General features: G+C 47.4%; 1 protein-coding gene across 1 annotated transcript in view; it reads right to left on the bottom strand.

The window, feature by feature from the left end:
* Nucleotides 1-18,551: 18,551 nt before the first annotated feature.
* Nucleotides 18,552-23,537, bottom strand: part of LOC146790057 (UBA-like domain-containing protein 2) — a 78,629-nt gene continuing 73,643 nt past the window's right edge. Inside the window, exon 3 of the mRNA XM_085628404.1 lies at nt 18,552-19,730. Within this exon, the coding sequence (XP_085484530.1) occupies nt 19,428-19,730 (303 nt within the window). The 3' untranslated portion in view covers nt 18,552-19,427. The remainder of the gene's footprint in view (nt 19,731-23,537) is intronic.

Below are 23,537 nucleotides of genomic sequence, written 5' to 3'. Positions count from 1 at the left end.
AATTTACCTACTCCACATGTGGATGGATCACGCAAACTTACTGCAATAGAGTCCTGAGCAAATTTGCAGATCTAAAGATTGCTTCCATGCCAGGTTATCCTAAGTGCTGCAGCTTTCTGCAAGCAGGTTTACCTTGCAGATACAATTCTGTCTACAGAGTCTGGTTAACGGAGGAATCGCTACTTTGAGCACATTCCTTATATCTTATTTTCCAATGCACCTGACAATACCATTTATTATTCAAGCTTTTCTATAAAACCTATATCCCATCATTCATTCCAGACCAAAAGCCTAATCCCTGCATAAAAAGAATAAATGGGCTGATACTATTCCACCCGAGTAAGACTCTCAAACTACTGGGAACGGATGTAAGATCATAAGCTCCAGCCACCAAGCACAATTTCCTGATGTGTGTCTCCTGCACAATTTTTAACTATTGGGGCCAACACAAGAAAACAAGACACAAGTGGACCATAACCCTAACCATCAAAGTTCTGAAAACTTCACAATTAATCAGGAACTATTGTCTCAAACAGAATCTGGATCTCCAAACAGCCTACTCCTGTTTGACAACAGAGACCACTTGATGGATAATATAAAGTGGCTTATGACTCTTCGTGCTTAGGAGCCTGACACCAATACATGTCATGGCGACAGCTGCACTTTGTGCAGGCTTTCTAAATGGCTGCAACACAGGAAGGGAAGGTTGTGGCAGGGGATACAGCTGCATTCATCTGCATACTGATAGTGTTCCTTGGCTGGGAGAGGAAAAGGTGGTGCACACTTAACTTTGAATAGGTTGTGTCCTGTCTTCATACAAAGGGTTGATTTACCTCCTACTGATAATCTGGAGCCAAAAAGGGATTGTTGTGCACTTCTGAGGGTTCCTTTGAAGTCACCCCTTCATCAAAGACATTTTTGACTGTAAGTGCTGGGGCTCTAACCCCATGTTTTTAGACTCAGTGTGGGACTTGTAACCAGACGATGCTGGCTCTACAATCTGCACATTGCCAGGAGGACTGCTTTGCTGCCAGGAGGAATCACCAATTGGACTACCTGCTTTAATGTGCTGGCCTGTTGCTTGCTGGGCTGCAGGAGGGAATGCCACTTTGCAAACCTAACTTTATGTGCTGGACTGCCTGCCTGCTGCTCCCTCTGTATCCCCAACTGGTCTCCAAGAGCTTCTTAGCTTGTCTCCTGTTTTTGCAATCTCAGGCCCATAAAAGATTGCATTCAGCCCCTCTGCCGGGTGACCCTGCCTCTTGTGAGTCGGGCAACAGCAGGATAATAAAGGAAACCTGACTACAAAGGGTTCGAAAAATCTACTTGCCCACTCGCAATTGCTAGTAAAATTCTATCAGGTCAAGCTATTTTTAGTACCTACAAGTCCCGTCTGGCGAGTAAACTTAGGCTGGAAAGGAACAGGTGTGCTGTTCATTCAGAAAGTGTTTTTATCTTGACTCATTTGCTGTCTGTTCAAGGAAAGAGGTCAAATGTCAGTTTGTCTTTTAACTAATTGCTGCTTGGAAAATGAGGTTTATTTTTCTCTCTCTTACTAGAGTAAGAGGTTTTTGCCATGTGAGCTGTCTGAGGAGGTCAGTTACTTTACTCTAACACATAACATTTAAATAAATAGCCTGTAAATTAATATTTCTAATATTTCAAAATATATCAGGAATTACGAAAGCACTTTTTTGTAATTGAGAAGTTTGATGCAAACAAAGAGTTAAATGGGAGCAAAACAAACCAGTACACTTTACTTGGTGATGTGCTAATGACAAATATTTGCAGACTCTATTTTCAAACATTATTGTTTGTACACTATATAGTTTTATCAGTAAAGCCGTATGTCAGTGGGAAAGTCTGTGGCCATTTCAGTGTAAAATCTGCTGATTACAAATTACAATTCATTCTTTAGTTATGTATTTATTAAAAGTGATAGTTTTTAAACATGATTTGAGATCCATTCTTGCCCCCGCCCTGATGAAAATGTTGTTAACGAACTAAGAGGCAAGCCAGGGGTCATATGTATCCTATATGGGCTAGATTTGTATTTTATATATGAAAAAAAAGTTGTCTATTAAATCAAACAAAAGCGTTTTTTGTACAGCAGACATGCTGAACTCGCACATTTGAAGGTGCTCTCATATGTGATAAGTAAATGGCGGCTCAATGAATTAAATTATTTGCCCTCAATCACACCATTTGAAACCAGCTTATGTGTCATTGCCACATGGAAATTTTTTGGACATGAATTATCAGTTTCGCCCTGTTATCAAGTATTGTAGGGCGTGGCTTGGAGGCCGATGGGGAAGGACGCGTGAGCTGTGAGCTCCGCATCCAGCCCGGCCATTATCCTGAATACCGACGCCCCGGACCCGCTGTGAGACCTCCGGGGGCCGGGCTCGGTCACCCCTGAACCCCGCCATTGTGCTGTGGCCGGCGGGGGCCGCCGCAGCTGAGCTGGCCCCGGCGCGGGGGTAGCGGTGCGGGCGGCCGCCGGCCATTTTATGCAGCCTGCTAGCGGAGAAGGATCCCTGGAGTAGCGTACCTGAGGCGCCGGCCGGAAGTGTGGGGCAGCCGGTGGAGTGCACCGGAAGCTGCGGGTCGGCGTCGGAGATCCGACTGCGGCGCTGAGGTGGTGGCTTCTTCTGCCCGGTGGCGGAGTCAGGGCACCTGGACTACGGGTCAGTGCACGGCCCCGGGGCCCGCGTGGCAGACTTTGCACCTGCAGAGAGCCCCCGGTTCGCGGGGCGTGGCGAGCGGTCCCCTCTGTGCGGCGCCTGCTGCTGGGATCGCCGTGCGAGGCGCGGCAGGAGCTGCAGAGGAAGAAGCGGCGGGGCCGGTGGGGCTCCGAGTGAGTGGCAGCGCCCTGGACTGGAGTGAGGCGATCGGGCTGGCGCCCTGGGAAGCGACGGTGGGGCCCCATTGGAGTGTTGTGGGCCCGCGGCCGGAGTGGACCGGCTTCCTTGCCCGTGAGAAGAGCGGAGGGCGGGCCGCCCCCCCTGCCCCCCTGTCCCAGGTCGGCGGGACTACCCTGGTGGTGGAATAGGTCCCCCGTGACGGCGGTGAGAACTAACAGGGCGCGGAGTGGGGCCGCTTCGTTGCCACAGTCGGCCGTCGAGAGGTTGGAGCCTCGCCCGACGCAGCGGGGCCCCGGGCGAGCCGCCCTTGAGGGATCGTGGAGCGATGGGGAAGACACGCCCGAGGCAGGGCGCCGCTGCCGCGACCGGGGACGCTCCTGGCGAGAGAGATGGAGAGGAGGCGGGGGACCTCTCTGGGGGCCTGCAGCAAAAGCAGCTAGACCAGATCCTACAAGCCATTTCGGACACTCGAATCGCGCTGCAACACGACATAGCGCAAGTCTCCACAGACCTGGGGCTGCTTCGGGGGGGATCACCGGAAGCTGGTTGACTGAGTCAAGCAGACGGAGGCCACGATTGAGCAGCTGGCGCCAGCCCAGAGGGCCTCGGAGGCCGCCATGGATGACCTGAAACGGAGGGTGCTGCTGTTGGAGAAGAGGGCTGAGGATGCGGAGGGACGTAATCGCTGCAACAACATACGGGTGGTGGGACTGCCAGAGAAAATCGAGGGGAACGACATGCTGGCGTATCTAGAGACTTGGCTGAGAGAAGTGGTTGCGCCGGAGGGGCTTACGCCGTTCTACACGCTGGAACGAGCGCACAGGGTCCCGGCTCGCCCCCTGGATCCCGGTAGGCCTCCACGTCCAGTGGTCGCGCGTCTTCTGCACTTCAAAGACAGGGATATTATACTCCAGAGGGCCAGGACACAGGGCCCCTACCGGGTGGAAAACGCCTCGGTTTCTATCTACCCTGATTACCCCTTCGAGGTCCAGCGACATCGGACGTCGTTCCTGGCGGTCAAAAAGGCTCTCAGGGATGAAGGTATTCAATATGCCCTGTTGTTTCCTGCGCGCCTGCGGGTCATATTGGGCGGCAAGACATTCTTTTTCAACAACCCTGAGGCTGCATGGAGCTGGTTGGAAACGAACAGACCCGGAGCGGGGGCCAGTGCCACAGGTGGGGAATCGCGGAGGTCTCTGCCGAAGCCTTGACGAGGTCGGCGTGCCAGGCCTCGGCTGACTGGGAGGGGCTCCCCCCTGGCGTCTCAGACAGAGTTGGAGCGGAAAGCAGCGTTGCAGGCGGTGTCCGCCATATCCGGAACCATGGTGGTGGCCCCGGCTGGGGGCTCGGGCTCTCACAGGGGGTCGGACACTCCACGCAGCGACGAGACAGAAGACGATGCGGCAGGACTGCCCCATGTCACACCGGGGACGGCGGATGGAATACTGGACGCCTGAACTATTCCTGGCATGCCGTTGACAGTAAGGGGGCTAGCCGGGGGCCTGAGGAGTGTCATGCTGCACTGTTGACTCTACACTGCGGGGTGGGGGCTGCAGCGGCCCTACAGGGGACTGCTAGTCTATCCAGGATTGCGGGGTCGGGGGTGGGCTGGGGCGGGTGTACCGGGGGCGAGACTGGCCTGGGGTGACACTGTGGAGTCTGGGCTAGGATTCTCGTTGCGAACACTTTTGGTACCCGCTCGGCCCCGGCCTACCTCCTCTTACTCACACTTGTTGTGAGGCTCTGGTGGCTATCAGAGAACTTGGTTAATCATATTGTATTTGGATGGGTAACTACGGTTGGGAACCTGTTCTGGGGGCGGGTGGGATGGGGGGTTGTTGGGGGGTTGAGAGGGGTTGGGGTAATGTCAGTGTGCCTAGGAGGGGGCGCGGTTTGCTAGTCTGTGTGTGCTGCTGTGATGGCCTCCCCTCCTGAGTTGAAGTATATAACCTGGAATGTGAGGGGGCTCACCTCCATGACGAAGCGCTGCAAGGTCCACGCTTACTTAGTGCGCAGGGGGGTGCAGGTGGCTTTCCTGCAGGAGACCCATTTGGATCGGACTGAGGGGCGGGCCCTTCATAGGCGCTGGCGGGGCTAGTTGTTTTACACCACCTATTCCAAGTTTGCACGGGGTGCCCTTATCTGGGTTAGAGCGGGTCTTCCTTTTCAGCCCCTCGCCACGCAGGTGGACCCGGAGGGACGATTTGTAGCGGTGCAGGGCCGGCTAGATGGGAGAGACGTAACGCTATGCAGTCTTTATGCCCCGAATATAGAGCAGGCGGCCTTCTTTACGCGCGTCTAAGGCGCATTAGCGGAGTATTTAAAGGGGCCGATCATACTGGGGGGTGACTTTAATTCCATCACAGATGTCCACCTGGATCGTTCTCACCCACCCTTAGCCCAATCAGCGACACATCGGGCGGCTTGAAGTAGGCTGGGCTGGCAGACTGCGTGGGGGCTGGTGGATACATGGCGGGAGCATCACCCACTGAAGAGGGACTATTCCTTTTATTCTACCCCACACGACCTGCATGTGCGCCTGGATGGCATATTGTGCTCTCCGGGAGTGCAGGCTCTGACTCGCCATAGTGAATATCTGGCGAAAACCATCTCGGACCACAACCCCTGTCTGATTATCGTACGCTGGAGCAGGCAGCGTCAGACGATACCCACCTGGCGCCTGAATCCGCGGATGCTGGAGGACTCTGTCTTCCAGGCGGAAGTCCAAGATGGGATAATACATTATTTCGCAGAGAATACGGGGACAGCATCACAGAGGGCACGGGAATGGGACTCGTTCAAGGCGGTCATCAGAGGGATATGTATTTGCTCCACATCCGGGGTCCGGAAAACGCTGTTGAGGGACATAGAGAAGGCGGACTCCACGCTGCGCATCATGGAAAGGGCGCATCACTCGGGGGAGAAATCCCAAGAAGAGGTGGCCGCAGCGCGCGAACACGTGGCGGTGCAGGTAGAGCGGCTCTGCTGTTTTGACTACAAGACATACCTCACTAGGGCGCATGCAGAGAGGGACAAAATCGGGTCGCTCCTGGCCTGGTTGGCGAATCCAAATGCGCGCGGCACCCCCATACTCTCGCTGACCACCGGGGAGGGGACGATGGTGTACTCTCAGAGTGAGATTAATGGTCAATTTTTGGCGTATTACACCTCCCTCTATACTAACACCATGCAGGATGTTCCCGGGGAACTGGAGGAATTCCTGGCAGCAGCCCACTTACCGAGGCTCGCTCCCACTCTCAAGGAGACGCTGGGTGGTGACATTTCGCTAGGCGAGATTCGACTAGCGATTAAACATATGGCGCATAAGAAGACTCCGGGGACAGATGGGCTTCCTGTGGAGTTTTACGCGGCCTATATGGACCTGCTTGCCCCACAGTTGCAGTCAGTCTATAGGGAGGCCTGGAAGGAGGGTCAGTTGCCCACCTCTACACGTGAGGCGTTGATTATACCGCTCCTGAAAAAAGGAGGGGACCCGGGTGCCAGGACGGCATATCGTCCGCTCTCCATGCCAACAGTGGACTACAAGATTCTGAGCAAAATCTTGGCCACGCGACTATTGGCACATATGCCCACCTTGATCTACCCGGACCAGGCCGGGTTCATCCCGCGACGGAACACGTCGATGTGTATCCGGAGACTGCTGCGGGTCATGGAGGTGGACTGCATGGACTACCGGCCGCCTTGACACTGTCGGTTGATATGGAGAAAGCCTTCGATAGTTTGGAGTGGCCTTATCTGTTTAGGGTCTTGCAGGAGTTTGGTTTGGGGGGATGGGTTCGTGCGCTGGACGAGGCTGCTCTATACTAACTCGGTGGCTAGGGTGCGAACGGGGACCACGATATCGGCTCCCTATCCCGTACGACGGGGAACGAGGCAGGGTTGCTCGCTATCGCCATTGTTGTTTGCCCTGGCGGTCGAGCCATTGGCGGCCCATGCTCGACTGGGACGCGCGTATGCTGGGCTGCAACTGCGGGGGGAAACCCATTATATTTCCCTCTACGCGGATGATCTATTGCTTTTCCTGGTTGATGCGGAGGGGGCCCTCCGGGGCGCCAAGGTACTACTGGAGGACTTCGGGCGCCTCTCGGACCTGAAGGTCAACTGGGACAAGACTTGTGTGTACCCCATTACGCAGTGGGAGCGGACCCCCCCCTTTCTGGGAGCGATCCGCTGTGAGGATAGCTGTCTGCCGTACCTGGGGGTGCGCATCTACCGCACCCAGCACGACCTGTTGGAGGGGAATGTGGGGAGGGCGATCTCGGGCCTGGCGGGCAGTATCGGATTCTGGAACACTCTCCCACTCTCGGTAGCTGGGCGGGTGGTGCTACTGAAGATGGTGGCGCTCCCACGCCTGTTGTATTTTTTCCGCACGCTCCCTATCTGGGTGCCGGTGTCGCTCTTCCGCAAACTCACAGCCATGATCATGGGCTTTATATGGGGGGCTGGCAGGCGGCGGGTGGCGCTGACCACGCTGCGACGGCCCAGAGCCGAGGGAGGGCTCGCGGTACCCGACTTTGAGTGGTATTATTTGGCTGCCAAGCTACAATGGCTCACGCAGGCAGTGGCTCGGGAATTTAGAGGCCCTGAAGGCCCGCAGGGCAGAATGATCCCGCGACACGTGCTTTCTTTTATCGTTTTCCAACAGCGACTCGAGCTGTCACAATTAACGCTCGAAGAGCGAACGCTCCGGCTGTGTTGGAACCGAAGCCTGCGGAGGGCCGGCACTGCTCACCCCTACGCCCCGGAGATCCCTTTGGGTATGTGCACGGCCCTCCCCCACAGCGGGGACTGGTCTGGGCTGGCCCGCTGGGAGGACCTCGGGATACAGATGGTGGGGGACCTGTATCTGAATGGAGAGCTTCAGCCATTCCAGGGGCTGCAGGACTCTTTCGGGATCCCGCGGGGCGACTATCTCCTCCACGCGGCCTTGGCGGCAGCTTTACAAAAACACTGGAACGCGGGGCTCTCGGAACCGCGGACTGCAGCCGGCTGTCAATATGTGGTCATGGCGGCGGGCACAATCAAGGCCATTACATGCCTCTATCAGAGAATGGCTACGGAACAGCTCGCTCCTCTGACTGCGTTGAAGGATAAATGGGAAATAGATATCGGGAAACCCATCCCGGAGCTGACGTGGCCCACGCTGCAGAGAAGGGCCTGGAAGAGCACGCGTAATGCCCGGTTTCAACTGGTGCAGTACTTCACCCTGCATAGGGCGTACCTGACGCCAGCTAAATTATTTCAGTATTTTGGGGGCCCCACACCGCAATGTCCTCATTGTGGGGAGGAGGGGGCTGACTTTAAGCACATGTTCTGGTCCTGTGACACATTAAGCTGCTATTGGGAGGAGGTCGTCGACTGCTTGGCCCAAGTGACAGGGCGGGAATTGCGGGTGGAAATGGGAGTTTGTCTGCTGCTATGGTTTCCCCACACGCCGCGCACGAAAATCACGAGCAAGTTTTGCGACCTGGGGCTGGTGGTGGCCAAAAGAGAAATCACCCTACACTGGAAGTCGAGGACTGGTCCCAGCTTCGCGAGGTGGAGGGCGACCTTTACCAAGTGGGCGGGTAGTGAGGGCACAGTCCGGCTGCAACTTGCGCTTCGGGGCAACGATGACAGGGCGCTGGACATGGCTCGGGCATGGGAGGCGCTGGTGGTTGACCTCCAGGGGTGGGGAATGGAGGGGGGCCCTGCAGCCCTGGAGCACCCGGCGGGAATCTAGGGGTGGAGTGACACTAGCTGGCTCGCTCATGAGGGCGGGGGGGGGCTTTCCTTTTCCTTTCTGCTTGAGCCTGATTATGGGGGTGGGGAGTAGCCCGCGGCTCCTAACACAGCTCCTTACGAGAGAGGCTTATCCTGGTATCGGTCGCCACGGCACACTGACATGGGGGTGGAGGGAGGGCGCGTTTGTTCAGGGGAGGGTTGGGGGGACAGTGCATTGGTAGTTGGAAGTGGCTCGGATTGTACTTGGACATGGGTTATATAAGCAGGTGGCGGCCACTGTCCTGATTGTAGATGACAACTGCGATTGAGTAATGCAATAAAAATTGTTTTTGCAAAAAAAACAAGTATTGTATACGCTTTTAATATTTTACTCTTTGGGTGTGCAATTGTGCTTCTATGGTCATTATTGGCCGAATAACGTTTTATTTGACTTGACTTGGGTCATGAGCATACAAATAGGTTGAGTAGATTATTAAGTCACTAGACCTGCAGGTCTTGTAACATTTTTATGACTTCGGGGCCTGCTACAGTTCCTTGTTTTGCATGTTTGCTAGTCTGCACGTTGTAAGCGTTTCATTTCTATACAGCGCATGTGGAGCTTTTCGTTTTGGGGAAATATGAAGTGTGGGCACTTGATCAGTGTTGCTAACAAGCACTTGCTGGTTACTCCATAAAAAAGGTGCCTCTCCCCCTAGGAGGAGGCAGCGTGGCGTGAGGCTGTCCTGAGAAGCCTCCCTACTGCCAGTGCCCTCACAAAAGGCTTTCTGTGCGAGAAAAGCACCACCTTCCTTGCCGGGGGAAATCAGCCTGTCCTTCGAGCCAGCTCACTCACAACGTACGACTGATTCCGACAGAAGAGTTCCTGGTCAGAAAGCTGCATAGGAGACTCCTTTCTAGAACGACAGCGATGCCCAGGTCAGAGGAGACCTCCGAGGCGCTTGGACTGAAAGGGGTAGCAACTGTGTTGGTATTCTGAATGTGAGGGGCTGAATGACGTCTTACCACGTAGTCCTGAAGTTTGTGCCTCCCCCTTCTCATTTTAGGAAAGGACCATGGGAGCACTGGTTCTTCTCCAGTAGTGGGAGAAAACTCTGGAGAGGACCAGAGAACAGCGGAGGGCCAGAACTGCTTGAGGACAAGGGGACTCAAGCAGATAACCATATCACGTGCAGTAGGCACAGTGGGGCTCCTGTGCCCTAAATTTTGTTCATGAATGCACCAGTTTTAGCAAAGCTCACAAAATTTACTGTAACCAGTCTAATAGGAGGGCAGGTGTACTGTGCCCTATGGTTTTTTTGGGGGTGGTGGCGAGGGGGCTATGTTGTGATTCATGTGTTAGTCTCTAAACAAGTCTGCATTACCTGCAAAGTATTTATGATCTATGTCTTTTTAGTCTTGTAGAGATCAGGATAACGAGTACAATCTGAAGATTTGCAATATTTATGATTGATGTCGTTTTTGGTCCTGTTGGATGTAGAATATAGAAATCTATTTTTACATAATCCTGTGGGGAGTCTTTTTGTGGTGTATTCATTGAGTTACTGTGCGAGTGTGTTGTACAAATGCTTTACACATTGCCTCGTATGATAGGCCTACCTGCTATGCGGCAAGCTACTAGAGGGTGAGCACACGTTATCTTTGGTGTGCAACTGACTTTTTCTGACTACAGTGGTGTGTTCTGCCTGGCTTAAGTGCATACCCAAGCCAACCAGAAACCCAATTTCTAACATCACTCTACTGCTTAATCAGAACACTTTCACCCTCAAGTATAAAGCACTTGTTTTACACTGTATTTCAGAAGCACACAGAGAATTAAAGCCCATCTCTACTAGCTCACACCACTAATAATAGCATATGTCACGAGACTTATAACTGGAACGATAACAGACAAAACTAACTACTCATCTCCCAGACACCAAATTTATTCCTAGCTTCACACTTCCTTTACTCTTCTTAATGCCCAAACACCTTGTTACCTACCTTGGATCCCTACCTAATTTTCTAATCTTCTCACTAATCAATCCTCTAAGAATGCTCTTGGTAACCATATATCTGCCTCCCTTCCAAGCACTGCAAAATGTCACCTTGACATACTACATCAGCATAATATGTTTAACACTGGACCATGCCAAATACCTCTGCTGTCACACTGGTCTGAGCTGCAAACTGAGCAATCCCTGGACCAACCTCCAGAGCTATGGACCACTTCATGGCCAGCGAAGAAAAAGGTAAAGCAACAGCTCCTCTATAGCCAAAAAATGTTGGCTAACACCAAAACAACAACATAGACCAGATTAATCTTTTTTTTAAAAAGAAAAAACCTTTGTCACTCCAGAACTACATTTCACACAACATTCCAATTGTGCGCCACCAATCCCTTTCCAACTCCCAGCTAAAATCTCACCTGAAAATGCAGACACTTCCCACCAACACATCTTTATAGCTGCCCTTTAACTCAGCAGCTGGATGAATCATTAGCTGCACAAAGTCAATCAGATCTGGCAGTGCATCCATGCCAAAACAACAAGCAAATGGCATGCATTCTAATCAGTGCTAGCTCAAAGACCAAAAGCAGAAACCTACTAGCAGTCTTTAAACCAGATCCCCTTTTCACCACAGAAACCTGGCTAGGAAACAATGTGTGAATCCTACACAAATCAACCAATCAATTGAAACATAAGTATCTTGCTCCGCAAATTGACTAAAGGGGAAAACTGGAAGAGAGATGGCTTCAGCCCACATGAACACATTTCCCATATCCTTCACGAGGGACTTGGCCATCTCAGAATGCAAAACAATGCTCATTCACTGCTCTCCATCCATCACTTCCTCAGTTGCCTTCCTAATTTACCACTCACTGGACCCAACAGGACTACTTTCTCAAAGGTGATAGTGGACTCTATGGAGGACTTCTAAATAAAGTAAAACAACGTGGGTATTCTCGGGGACCTCAACATCTGTTACGATAAACTTCAATTATACCAGATACCTGGTCTACTCGACAAAATTGAAGCATTTGGTTTACACCGATTTGTTTCTAGACCCACACATTGAGCTGCCCATACCCTTGAGGCTATACTTACTCCAAAAGTGCCAGATATTAATCACAGGGAATAGCCCTGCCATACGGAGACACCTCCACATCACCAAATATTAACTTACCTTCGATATCTCAAGCAATCAATCAATCAGGGGTTTGTAAAGCACAATACTCACCGTTAGGGTCTCACGGCGCAGGTGGGAGGAGGATGCAACTTCGTTGGGGTCACTCGAAGAGCCAAGCTTGTCCAATACAACAGCAGCCTCTAAAATGTGGAAGAATTCTGAACAAATCTCAACACAAACAAGCATTGGCATAGCCAATAGGTCTCACTTTTGGGACCTTATAAGTATTTAGTTATGCAGCACAATATCCTTGGTGCACCAACGTTAACTGTTGCATGGTTAAACACTTATAAGGTCCCAAAGGCGAGACCTATTGGCTATGCCAATGCTTGTTGTAAATGTAACGGATGCTGAAACAGACAACAAATGAATTCGTAGTTACTTGCGATCTTAACATCACCCTGACAATGTTCAATAAAGTCAAACATTGAAGAGTCCAGCCCTTGTGTAGTATCCCTTTTCCTAGAGAAACTAGTTTTTCCGTAGTTCTTATTTGCTGGCTAAATTTCCAGAATATCATTTACTTTTTTCATTTCAAAAAGTGGTGGTCACGAATATGCACTTTAATGTCGTTAAGCTACATAATGTTCAGTCTTATGTCAAAATCAGAACAGACCGACACTGAGCCCGGCCAAGACAGCAAAAGGCTGAAATATCAAAAATAAAAGCAAAGCAGACTCCAGGCGATTAAATTAATCAGTGCAAGAATATGCAATTCTTTCTGGGGTGCCACAAGAAGAACAGCAGGATCGCAAGCACCAAAGAGAGGAGAAAGGGCACAGAAATTCATAGAACTCACGTGGATGTGGTCAGCCTTTCTAGCAAGCAGACATAATGTGCTATACGGATTCCCGCAAATAAATAAAAATTAAAAGCCGGGAAACCATATGGAAATAGGGTATTGTGTAAAACACATAGATCAAGGTTCTAAAAGGTATCAGTTAACAGTATTTGAATTAAAAGCAGTACCAACCACTTCACAAGAACTGTCATTAAGTGATACATATACGTTTAAGAAGAGATTCCCAGAAAAGGCACGACACAAGTCACCAAGCTATAGAGGACATGGGAAAGGGGGGAATAAGCAACAAAGGGAAACAATAACAAGCAATGGCCGCGCGGCCGTGAAAATGACACGGCCGCGCGGCCTGCAAAAGTGATCGCGGACGTGATCAAGCACGGCGGAGGTAAGACACATGGCGGCTGCGCTCGTGCACGCTCACGTGCACGCAAGCTTTAGGCCACAGGCAGCACTTCGAAAACCCGTACACTAAATGTCTCGGCCAGACCAGCGCATGCGCTGGATCAGGCGCGACCTAAAAAACTTGCTCCTACTCTGAAAACAAACTGCATGTTGCCTTCAACATAGCGATTCCTCACACTACGACACAACTATAACCCCACAAAAGGAAGACTGTATATTTCAGTACTGATGTAAAATTATAAAAGAGGAAAACTAGGTGTCTCGAAAGAAAATTAGAGAAAAGAAAAAAAAAAAAAAACATAACCCAAGACAAAAATCAATTTCAAAAGGTAAAACTAAATTTACAGAATCCAAAAGTTTATTAAAATTTCCCACTACACTCAACACACCACAGACCTTGTACGCCCAACCGAAGTCCTCTTTAAGATAGTCAACAAATTTATGAATTCTGCCAGAGCTTAAACAAGAATTAAGCAGTCATAGGAAGTCTATCATACCATACATTTCAATGAAAAAGCTGCCAATCTTGAATTGTACTTCCAACTCAAGGGCAAACAATGAACTGCAATCAGCACCCTTGTAACCAGAACCGGATATCCTGTATCCAGAACATCAACAGTGCTATTTTACCCGACTGACTGAATGAGAATTTACTCACCAAATCAATAGCATCCACTTAGTAGGCTAAGATCCACTCAGTTTAGACATCTTCAAAACCATTCACCTAGAATAGTCTGCTGCCATTCCAGTGAGAAAGAATCAATTTCTACCTATCAATGAGGGAAGTCTGATGGGAATTGAAAATATCCTTCAATAAACCTGTTCTCAAGAAACAAGGACTTGATTAGGCAGACCCAACAAACCACAAACCAAATTAAAGCAACCTGCCATTGGTAAACTTACCAAAAAGCAGGTTCCTCCTAGATCTCATTCCTAGTCAAACTACACAGCCTATACTGTCCAGTAGACGGGATGGCTTAGCAGCTGGAAGAAGCACTGAATTGGCTCTAAACTTCAACTGTGATGACCTCAAGAATCAGTTGACACTACGGAAGTGGTCGCTTAACTTCTATTGCACCTGGCATCAGCATTTACATGTCTGGGTCTTTCTAGCCCAAAGACAGAGGTAATCAGGGCACTGAGCTGAAATAGATTAAATATTATCTTAAGTGTAGATCACAAATAGTTTCACTACCACTACTCGAGTCCCAAAAATAACCCACGCAAGCAGCTATCCTGTGGGAAGCAACAATTATGCCCCTAATTTTCAAATTTCATCTAGCCCCTCTTCCTGACCTGTTGAATTGATGCAGTCTCACATGGTAAAACTATGCTGTTGATACCCAAATCATTCTAAAACTAGACAATCTTCTGAAAACTAACACATATGGCCTTTGCAAATGTGTAATAGTAGTTCAACAATGCATGTTCCAGAATCAAATCAAATGTAAACGCTAAAGCCGAAATATTCACCTGATGATCCTGGCAAAATCATAACTCTATATCTTCTTGGCCCCTCAAAATAGGGCAGCTACCAAGAAAATCTGGAAAATAAAAATAAAAAAAACACATGCAATCATGAATGTGAAACTTTCACATAAATTCCAAAACACAAAAATAATAGATATCCTCTCTATATGATGAGAATGCTTAAATCTTCTTCGACTTAGGTTCCTCACACAGGTTTCAGGCATCTTTAGAGCTAGTTATATCTCACATATACTATGCAAATGGGCTCTAAATTGAATTCCTTAGAAACCTTATCTGCAAACTACAATAAATCAGAATGCAGCAGCCAGGCAAATCCATCAGTTAAGAAAAGGAGAATATATTTCTGCAGCTCTCAAAGCGCTTAACTGTTACCAATGGCTAGAAAAATATATTTCATCCATCCATAGGATGGGGCCCCTTCTTACAATCCAAATTTTTGTAACACAACCAAAGGAGAAACATTAGATTAAGCGTGGCTCCTCATCGGACAATACCCATCTACCAAAAAACCTAGCTTTGGGGTAACTCCTTCTCCATACAAACTGTACACTACACCACGAAGGAGGAAAAGGGTCATCAATAATTGACAATTCAGAAGAGAAATAAACACCAGGTGCATTCCATGTACAACACTCAAATAAATCCTACCCCAAAATTGTTAACAGTTTGCATATGCTGCCTACAGTGCACATTATTGAGCTCCTTTGCTTACAAACACAAGCATCAGTGATGAAAACATGCTACTGCACCAAGTCTCAAACATACAGAAGGTGATGGGAGGAATACTTACAAACAACTAGCCACTCACTGGCAATCGCTTGGGGTAGCATTCCAGTCGGGTGTAGCTAGGTTCAAGTGGCCTAGTGAGCACAGGACTCATGTTTGGACATACCCCTGGAAACCCAGGGCATTACATCAAACACACAAAAGGTGATGGCTGCAATATGTCTAACCACTAGCAATCACTCACAATAGCATTCCAACCCGTTATCCTTTTGTCCACCATGCCACCTCAGTTTGGATACAGCCTTTTGAAAATCAGTCTTGGCCCTGCACCAATAGGGACAGTTCAGCCCGAACCGCCAGACCAGGCCCTTCCTGAATTGAAACACAAGCACCACAAGACTGGTTTCACCCTGACTGGGGCCCTTCAGTGGGGTGTATCTTGGTTCCATTGGCAGAGTGAGCAAGGAACTCACGTCTGGGCATACCGCTTGCAAGAAGTGTAACCGCTGGCAATCTCTCAAGGTAGCATTCTTTTGTCCACCATGCTAGTTTACCAAGCCGGGAGGACACCCTTCAGGCCTCAATACGTCAAGAGAAGTTAGCACCAACAGATGTTGCTGCTAACCACACCCTTCTTCTACCCATGCACTCTACATGTTGTGGCTTTTCCCCAAATACCAGACACAACTGAACCAATGTCACAATTCATGTCCGGTTTGTATGTGCTGCTATGACTATCAGTGTACTCCCTTCCTTACAGCCACAAATGTAAGCTGTAGGTTCATGCTGGGACACAAAGTCTGGAGTACATACACTCCACCTCAGACAAGACACTAAAATACTAATATATCTATTACAAACACTCTTCTACCATTCGTGCACAACTGATGCAGTAGTCACTTAGTGATCATTCAAGAGAGCATCTAGGGGCTCACCAAGATATAGTAAAGTGCTATAGGAATTCCAGAATACACTGGAGAAGCTATATGAATGGGTCCAGCCAAAATGGATTTCTGATATCCTCGATTAGACCTAGCGAGTACTAATCAGTGTCTTAATCCTACACTACTCCCACGCATTATCTGGTAGGCTGCACCACTAATGGTTGGTGTTGCACATGAGAGCTGTGGAAGGAGGAACAAAACATATTTCCTATCCTAGGGGGAGGGATATAAAAAAGTTACACTATAAAAATGTACTTTAGATAACATGTTGCCTCACTCTCAGGGTCGGTCACCGTTATCTTTTCAAAAGGAGAACTCAGTTTAATGAGAATCATCAGTAAGTAAATAAGCCCTTAATTCAGGAGAAGTGGTATTCTCATTAATGAAGGTTAACTTATAGAAAACGCTGTAAAAAACAGCACTATTTCTTCCCAAGCAACACAGTACTTTTGGTAAAGAAATAACAGGGTCTTAGGAGCAGAACTACAAAGTTAATGCTGCTTACACATTGGGATAAACAGCACTACAAACATCAAATGGCTGAATCAAGACACTCCCAAATCAAAGCATTCCGGTTTTAGCGGAATAACTGAGATATCTGACAACAGCCATAAGCAAATCTACCAGTATCAATAAGAAAGTCCTAAGACTGCATGGGCAACATAATTACCTCAGTCAATGGCCTCGCCAAGCCCTTTATAAGGATGAACCTGCAACCAGCAATGACTTTCAGAGGGAGAACACATACATGACCTGAGTGAGAGTAGCATCAAAAGAAGAGCCTTGCCTGTCAGAGGGGAAACGCACCTGTGGCACAATTGAACATTACCTCCAATGATAAGCCCTGCTTAAGACTAGAGCGAAGGGCCATAGAAAGGTTCAGATCTGAGCAACGCCAGCTTGGTCAGAAGGGCAGCCATGTATAAGATGTAGATCTATTCAGCCTGTGCCACAGTGACCAAGCGCAGCATCATTTGTGGAAGCCCTTGTAACCACCGAGGAACTGTAACACAGTCTCTGTCTGAAGGAATACAACCTCCAAGGACTGACTCTGTTCAGTATGGGGCCTATTCCAAAAGGTACATTTACACATGTAAATTAATTCCTGCACCTAGGCATGAATCTACGCACGAGTATGTGCAATTCACCATTTCAGAGTGTAGATTTACACTGAAATGTAGACTTTCAAGACTTCACTCCCTCATTTCCGGAGATTTCGGTGGTGATCTCCTTATGGGAAACTACAGGGAAAAATTTATAGAGTTTATGAATTTCAAATAAATAAATATATATATATATATATATATATATATATATATATATATATATATATATTTTTTTTTCTTGTAAATATAAATGTTAACTAATTTTAAATTATGTTTAACCTACAACTAATAAAGTCAAGTTTTACAGCACATTAACTCGTCAAAATAAATTCTGATTAAATAATTTAAATTAGTATATTCTATATTAATTTCTAAACAAAACAAAAAATGCACCCTCATTAGCATTTTTATCTTTAATTATGTAATCATAATTAAGCAATGTTTTCATAAATGTATTTTTTTAATTTTAATGTTTCCAAATATATATATTTTTATTAAAGTTAATTAACAATTACATTTTAAAATAATAACATTAATTAACGTGTATCATTTTTACACCAACGTTCACACACATACACATATTTAATTTAAAAGTCTAAATAATTCGATTCTTTTAAACGTTATTTCCTACAGGTGTTATTTTAATTTACTGCCTCCATTATTTTATACGGTAGTATGTGTTTCAGAAACTGTGAGTGGCAATGTGTGGTGCTAGATTTACTCCAAGACTAGGCTGGAGGAAATTCACAATTCTTGTGTGACCTTTAAGGCTGCAATATTTTCAGTGTCGTTTGTGAATCCCAATGGTCTCATTCTTTTGCGAATGTGCATTTGTAGTCACATGCCCCGCCCTAACCCCTTCCCTTTTAAGAGAAGTTATTCCCCACTTTCGTACCACTACCAATGATCTTTCCCACATTTACAGCTCTTTCATATACTCACATGTGCAGAGATCTCCCTCCACATAGACAAGATAGGGAGAGCAGAGTTGGAGGTCTCCGCCAGTAGGTTTGTGAATTTCACTTTGTATACATCAATACTATTTCATGTGCTACAAAATTGAGTATGTGAATAGGCCCTAAGTCTTTGTCAGAAAGTCTACCTTGACCAAGTTCTTAGTCTTAACAGCTTCACTCCTGTGGGATGGACAACCCTTTTCGAATTCAGGAAATGCACAGAAAATGCAGGAAGGCAAAACTATGCCCACCTTCGCAAAGCAGCACTTGAATCATACTGCCACACGTAAAAATGGCATCTGGAGATCAATTAATTTCAGCAATTGGTAATCAATCAAGAAACAGCAGGCTTTTCATGCACGTTAGTATTGGTTTTAATTTACTTCAGAAGGTGTCATCATGCGAACGGCACAAGATTTTGTCCACTCCATTATTTCATTCTCTCTAAACAAAGAAACAAACAAAAACAGGTTAAACATGATGCTCCTGTTCACTGTGATGTAGCGAGGGACTGAGGTACTTTGCCGAGGCAGAAATTACACCATACTGTATACCTGATGATTAAATTGTACTTGATTTCGTTGGGGTGTTTGGGGGTTTCGTTCAAATCTGCAGTCTTAACCCCCAATAACAATTCTCCCTGGTTTCAACTTTAAAATAGCAAATCAGTTAAAAGATAAAAATCCAATATCATATCACAGTTTATTTTCTTGAACTTGATTTATCACTCGCCATCCCACCTACAACATTCTAGTGCCTGATTGGTTGAGTCTGGTGGTGTTGGCGCTTCCTAAGCATTGCAATTGCTCATAACAGTTGAGAGCACAAAACAAACACCCAGACTCAATTTCCTTTCCCTAGTTTGCAGTGCTGTCTTGACCAAGACGTTGAGGTTCCAGGAAGCGTGCTCATCTGAAAATTACAAAAACGTAGTTACCATTTCGAATCACAGAGCTGAAGAGCCAGCACAGGCAGTCAGCTTGAGCACAGGCACACTTCTGGGGAGATCTGTCAGACCTGTTTTTACTTTCCTTTTTTAAAGGCTTGTTTTGTGTTCCGGAAACTGCTAAATGCGTACATCACACAATGGCACGCACTGTAGTCCAGATGCGGCTCCACACGTCACACATCGGATGGTCTGCTCTCAGGGTAATTCCATTTTTCGCTCCTGGTAGGGAAGGGGTGATAAGGACACCAACACAAAGCTAACATCTTCGGCCTGTGCCTCATCTTTCAGCCTCCATGGCAGCCTTGGGCTCACTATCGCCATTAGCCGCATGGCCTGCGGAAGCTGGAGGAGGTGGGTTGGGAGTCCACATGCTTTGTTGATGGTGTTGGCTGGAAGGTGGGATCATAGGCCAAGCAGAGCTGAAGCTTCCATGGTGGGGGGGAGGAAGTGGTGGTGAAGTAGCCATGGATCCAATCGGGCTGTTGCCACTCAGGCTCTCGGAGGCCTTCAACCGAGAAAACATGGCTAGGGCATCAGGAAAATTGGGTGGCGTGGCAGGAGTGTTGGCTGGTGTACACATCTACAGAAAGAGCAGAAAAAAACAATTAGGAAGATTGAGGAGAACCCCACCATGATTTCAACATGTATGTTTCAGGTGTTGCTAAAAGCAGGTAATGCCTTTTATGTTCACCAAATTATGTGCTCTTTTTTCTGTTATTCTAAGCTACTTATGTCATACTCCACTGTTCAACTTGCCTCTACACCAAACTCTGTACCCGTAGGGTGGCTTATCATGAGGGGAAAAAGAGGTTGTTTTATTGCAAGACATCTCACATTAGTTGCCCTACAGCACAGCCATACACCTTTGACACTAAGACCAACCTACACATTACAATAAAACCAAGCACTGGTAAAACTATTAGGTCTGGTTCGCACTCTGAGTTTTAAGCCAGACCCATTGACTTTGTCATTGCTTGTTAGTCGTGGCTCTTCAGCCCGATAAATAAGAGACGTCAGGCATACTGAAAAGCAGCAGCATGCCGGTGGCAAGATAATTACTGAACCTGCTACTGCAGGATGTCACAATCAGAGAATTGGTGGAGAACGAATGACATGAACCCAAGAAGTGCATCTCACAGCTTGATCATTTGTTGCTGATTTCACAAGACATTAGGACAGCATACCCAAGGACAGGCTATCGGGATCTGCAAAGGAACATACCAGTATGGAAGCCATTGTTAGGTCAGGCTCAACTTTCGATAACTACCAAACAACAAATACAGATCTCACAGGCCGCTGTTACTACTCTCGAAATTACTGATACCATGAAGACCATCCACCAGACCCCTGCCCCCACCACACCTTCACCAAAGCATTCTTACTGATCAGAGAAGCAACAATACCCACCCTTAATGCCTCCATTGTGTCCACCACATTCCAGCACCCCTGACATATGCTACCATCATGCCCCTACCCAAGAAACCATCTGCTGACCCAGCCACGCTTTCCAACTACAGACCCATTTACCTCCTACCACACTTGGCAAAGTTATTACAAAATCTATTCAACCGACACCTCACCAACCACCAGCTGCTCAACACCACGCAGTCAGGACTCATGCCCAACCACATTACAGAAGGAGCACTCATCACTACCAGAGGTGACATTTGAATGCTCCTTGACAGAGGAGACATGGCACCCCTCATACTCCTTGAGTGCTCTGCAGCATGTGGCAGGGTCTCACACTTCATGGTCATCAGGCATCTACACACGATTGGCATTTAAGGACCCGTTCTTTGCTGATCTGCTCCTTCTTAACAGATAGAACACAAGCAGTCAGCCAAGCCCCTTACTCCTCAGAAGCCCGCAAACTTATCAGTGGAGGGCCTTAAGGTTTACTGCTCAGCCCCACCTTCAGAAGCCTAAAACTAGAGCGGTTACGGCTGCCGCTTCAGTTCTTATTCAGAATGCTCCCACCGTCGGTTCCTCTGTCGGCAGCGGATCCAGTCAAGATCCTCAACCTGTACTAACCGATCTGGGAGCAGAAGTATCTTCCAATGCATCTCCCGTTTCTACACCATCTAATTTTTCACTGGCTGCTCAGGTGGCTTCTGGGACAGGTAGCCCTGGCACGACATTTAAAATACCAGGAATGTTTAAAAAGAAGAAGAAGAGTCAAAGTAAGGATATTCCGATACTGCGGATCGTGCAGTCAAGACCATTGACAATGCAAGTTTGTTTCAGACTGATTCCTCTGCAGCCGTGATTCCTGTCAGAGATAAAATACAGGAGGTTTTGGTACCGGCGGGAGATACTGATTCTGATACAGTTGACTCTGCAGGAAATTTTTATTCTATGTCGGATTTGTCTAATGCTTAGGAATCTGAGAGCCTTGAAGGGGACATAGATCATTATGGGGTGACGGGTGATGCAGTCAGTGTTAACAGCTTGAGTAGTTCACAGGACCACAGGAATTCTCCTGATGAAGATGATTAGGAGATTGAGGTGGAGGGGCTTCCGGCTAGTCCAGAATGGGAGACAGACGAAAACACCATTTTATCGATTCAAGGAACTAATGTTGGCTCTCCCACTATCAAGAGCTCAAGCAATACAGACGACTCTCAGGCTCCTGTGGTTACGCTGAGCACACTTTACCAGCTCATGCTCCAACATCGTGAAGAAACGAGAACTGAGAATCTACGAACACAAGGGGCTGTACGGAAGCTGCAAAATAATCTAAGCGAGTGGCCAGATCATGTTCCGAAATCACTGCAAGGGTGGTTGAAGTTGAAGGGAGGATCTCCGAAATTGAGGACAGGATGAATACTCAAAAAGCACAGCTATCCTCCTTGGAGGGTTTAAAGGAAGAGATTAACTGGAAACTGGTTGACATTGAAAATAGATCGCGGCGTAATAATTTACATATCTTGGGTATTCCCCAGGGGAGCGAGGGGGGGAATGCTAGGCAATTTGTTAGTGAACTTTTTGTTGAAGCTTTTCCAGAATTATCGCATTGGAAGTGGGACGTGGAACTCCAAAGGGCCCACAGATTTCCATTTCAAACGAATACTAGATCTAGTAATACTGCTAGGCCAAGAGCCATATTGATCAGCCTGAATAATTTTTTGGCCAGAGAGGCTCTGTACGATTTAGCCAGACCAGATCGAAAGCGCTGGGGAAAGGGCCTGGAATTTTTTGTTCGGCCTGACTATTGTCATGCGACTGTCCAACAACGCTGGCAGTTTCGCCAGCTGATTCCGTCTCTTCAGGCTAAGGGGGCCCAAGCATTCCTCCTCAATCCCTCTAAACTGAAAGTAATTCATAAATCAAGAACGTATTTTCTTATATTTGAAGGGGCAGCTAAGGAGTTGTCAGCCACATTATGAGCATATCCCCTGCTTTTTTTTCTATGCTGCTGAGACATTAGTTTTCACTGTTCTCGTGGTCTATTTGACTTCATTTAAATTAACCTGTAGTGAATTTTATTTGGTTGGCTTTTTCATTTATTATGCTTGACATATTATACGCTGTAGAGCGAGCCACGAGGCACAGGATACTTCTCACAACATCACATGGTAGGGACTCTTCAGTCCCTTGGCCCATTATGGGTAGGGGTCAGGGTAGGGACAGTGACAGGGGAGGGGGTGGGCAGCTGTGTGAGCTGGTGGGTTTGGGGTGCGGAGGGGGCAAGCTTGGTTACAAAAGAATGGTCAGAGAAAGACATATGCTATAAGATGATCATGAATTTGATTAGCTATATCTTCTTGCAGATATACATACAGTCTAATGTTATAATCAATCGGAGTTCTAAAATAAAAGGGTGTTCTTTCTGGGTTTTGTTTTCTTGGTATTTTTTGGGGGGAGATTTGTGCTAATTTAGATTCATGTAGAGGTAGTACGCTAGGATTAATTTTAACAAGATGGGTATATTGAGGATTTGCTCTTGGAATATCTGTGGTCTAAATAATAGGGGAAAAAGGGGGTTTGCGCTCAATTAATACAGAATATGAACCTTGACCTATTGTGTCTTCAGGAAACGTACCTGGTTTGGAATGATAGACATTTACTTAATGATTTGGGTATGCAGCTATTGGGCTGTACCCGTCAAGGTACTACCACTAGAGGTGTTGCTATTCTTCTGAGGAAAGGACTGGCCAGTCTGAAACGATCCAAAGTAGACTAGTATGGCAGATGGATGATTATTGAAATCTGCTTTGATAATAAACTATTTGGACTATATGCTCAATATACGCCCCCAATACAGATGATCCTGACATACTAAATTTTTTAAATCTAGAATTAGCCACCTGGCCATCCCCTCTAATTTTTTGCAGAGATTTAAATACTCATATGAAAGCTGGTTTGGACATACGGGGCACTTCAATAT

The sequence above is a fragment of the Triturus cristatus genome, chromosome 10 (genome assembly GCF_964204655.1).
Source record: "Triturus cristatus chromosome 10, aTriCri1.1, whole genome shotgun sequence".
Classification (NCBI taxonomy): domain Eukaryota; kingdom Metazoa; phylum Chordata; class Amphibia; order Caudata; family Salamandridae; genus Triturus; species Triturus cristatus.
The sequence above is the reverse complement of the archived record's forward strand: the minus strand, read 5'-3'. Positions and strand labels throughout refer to the sequence as shown.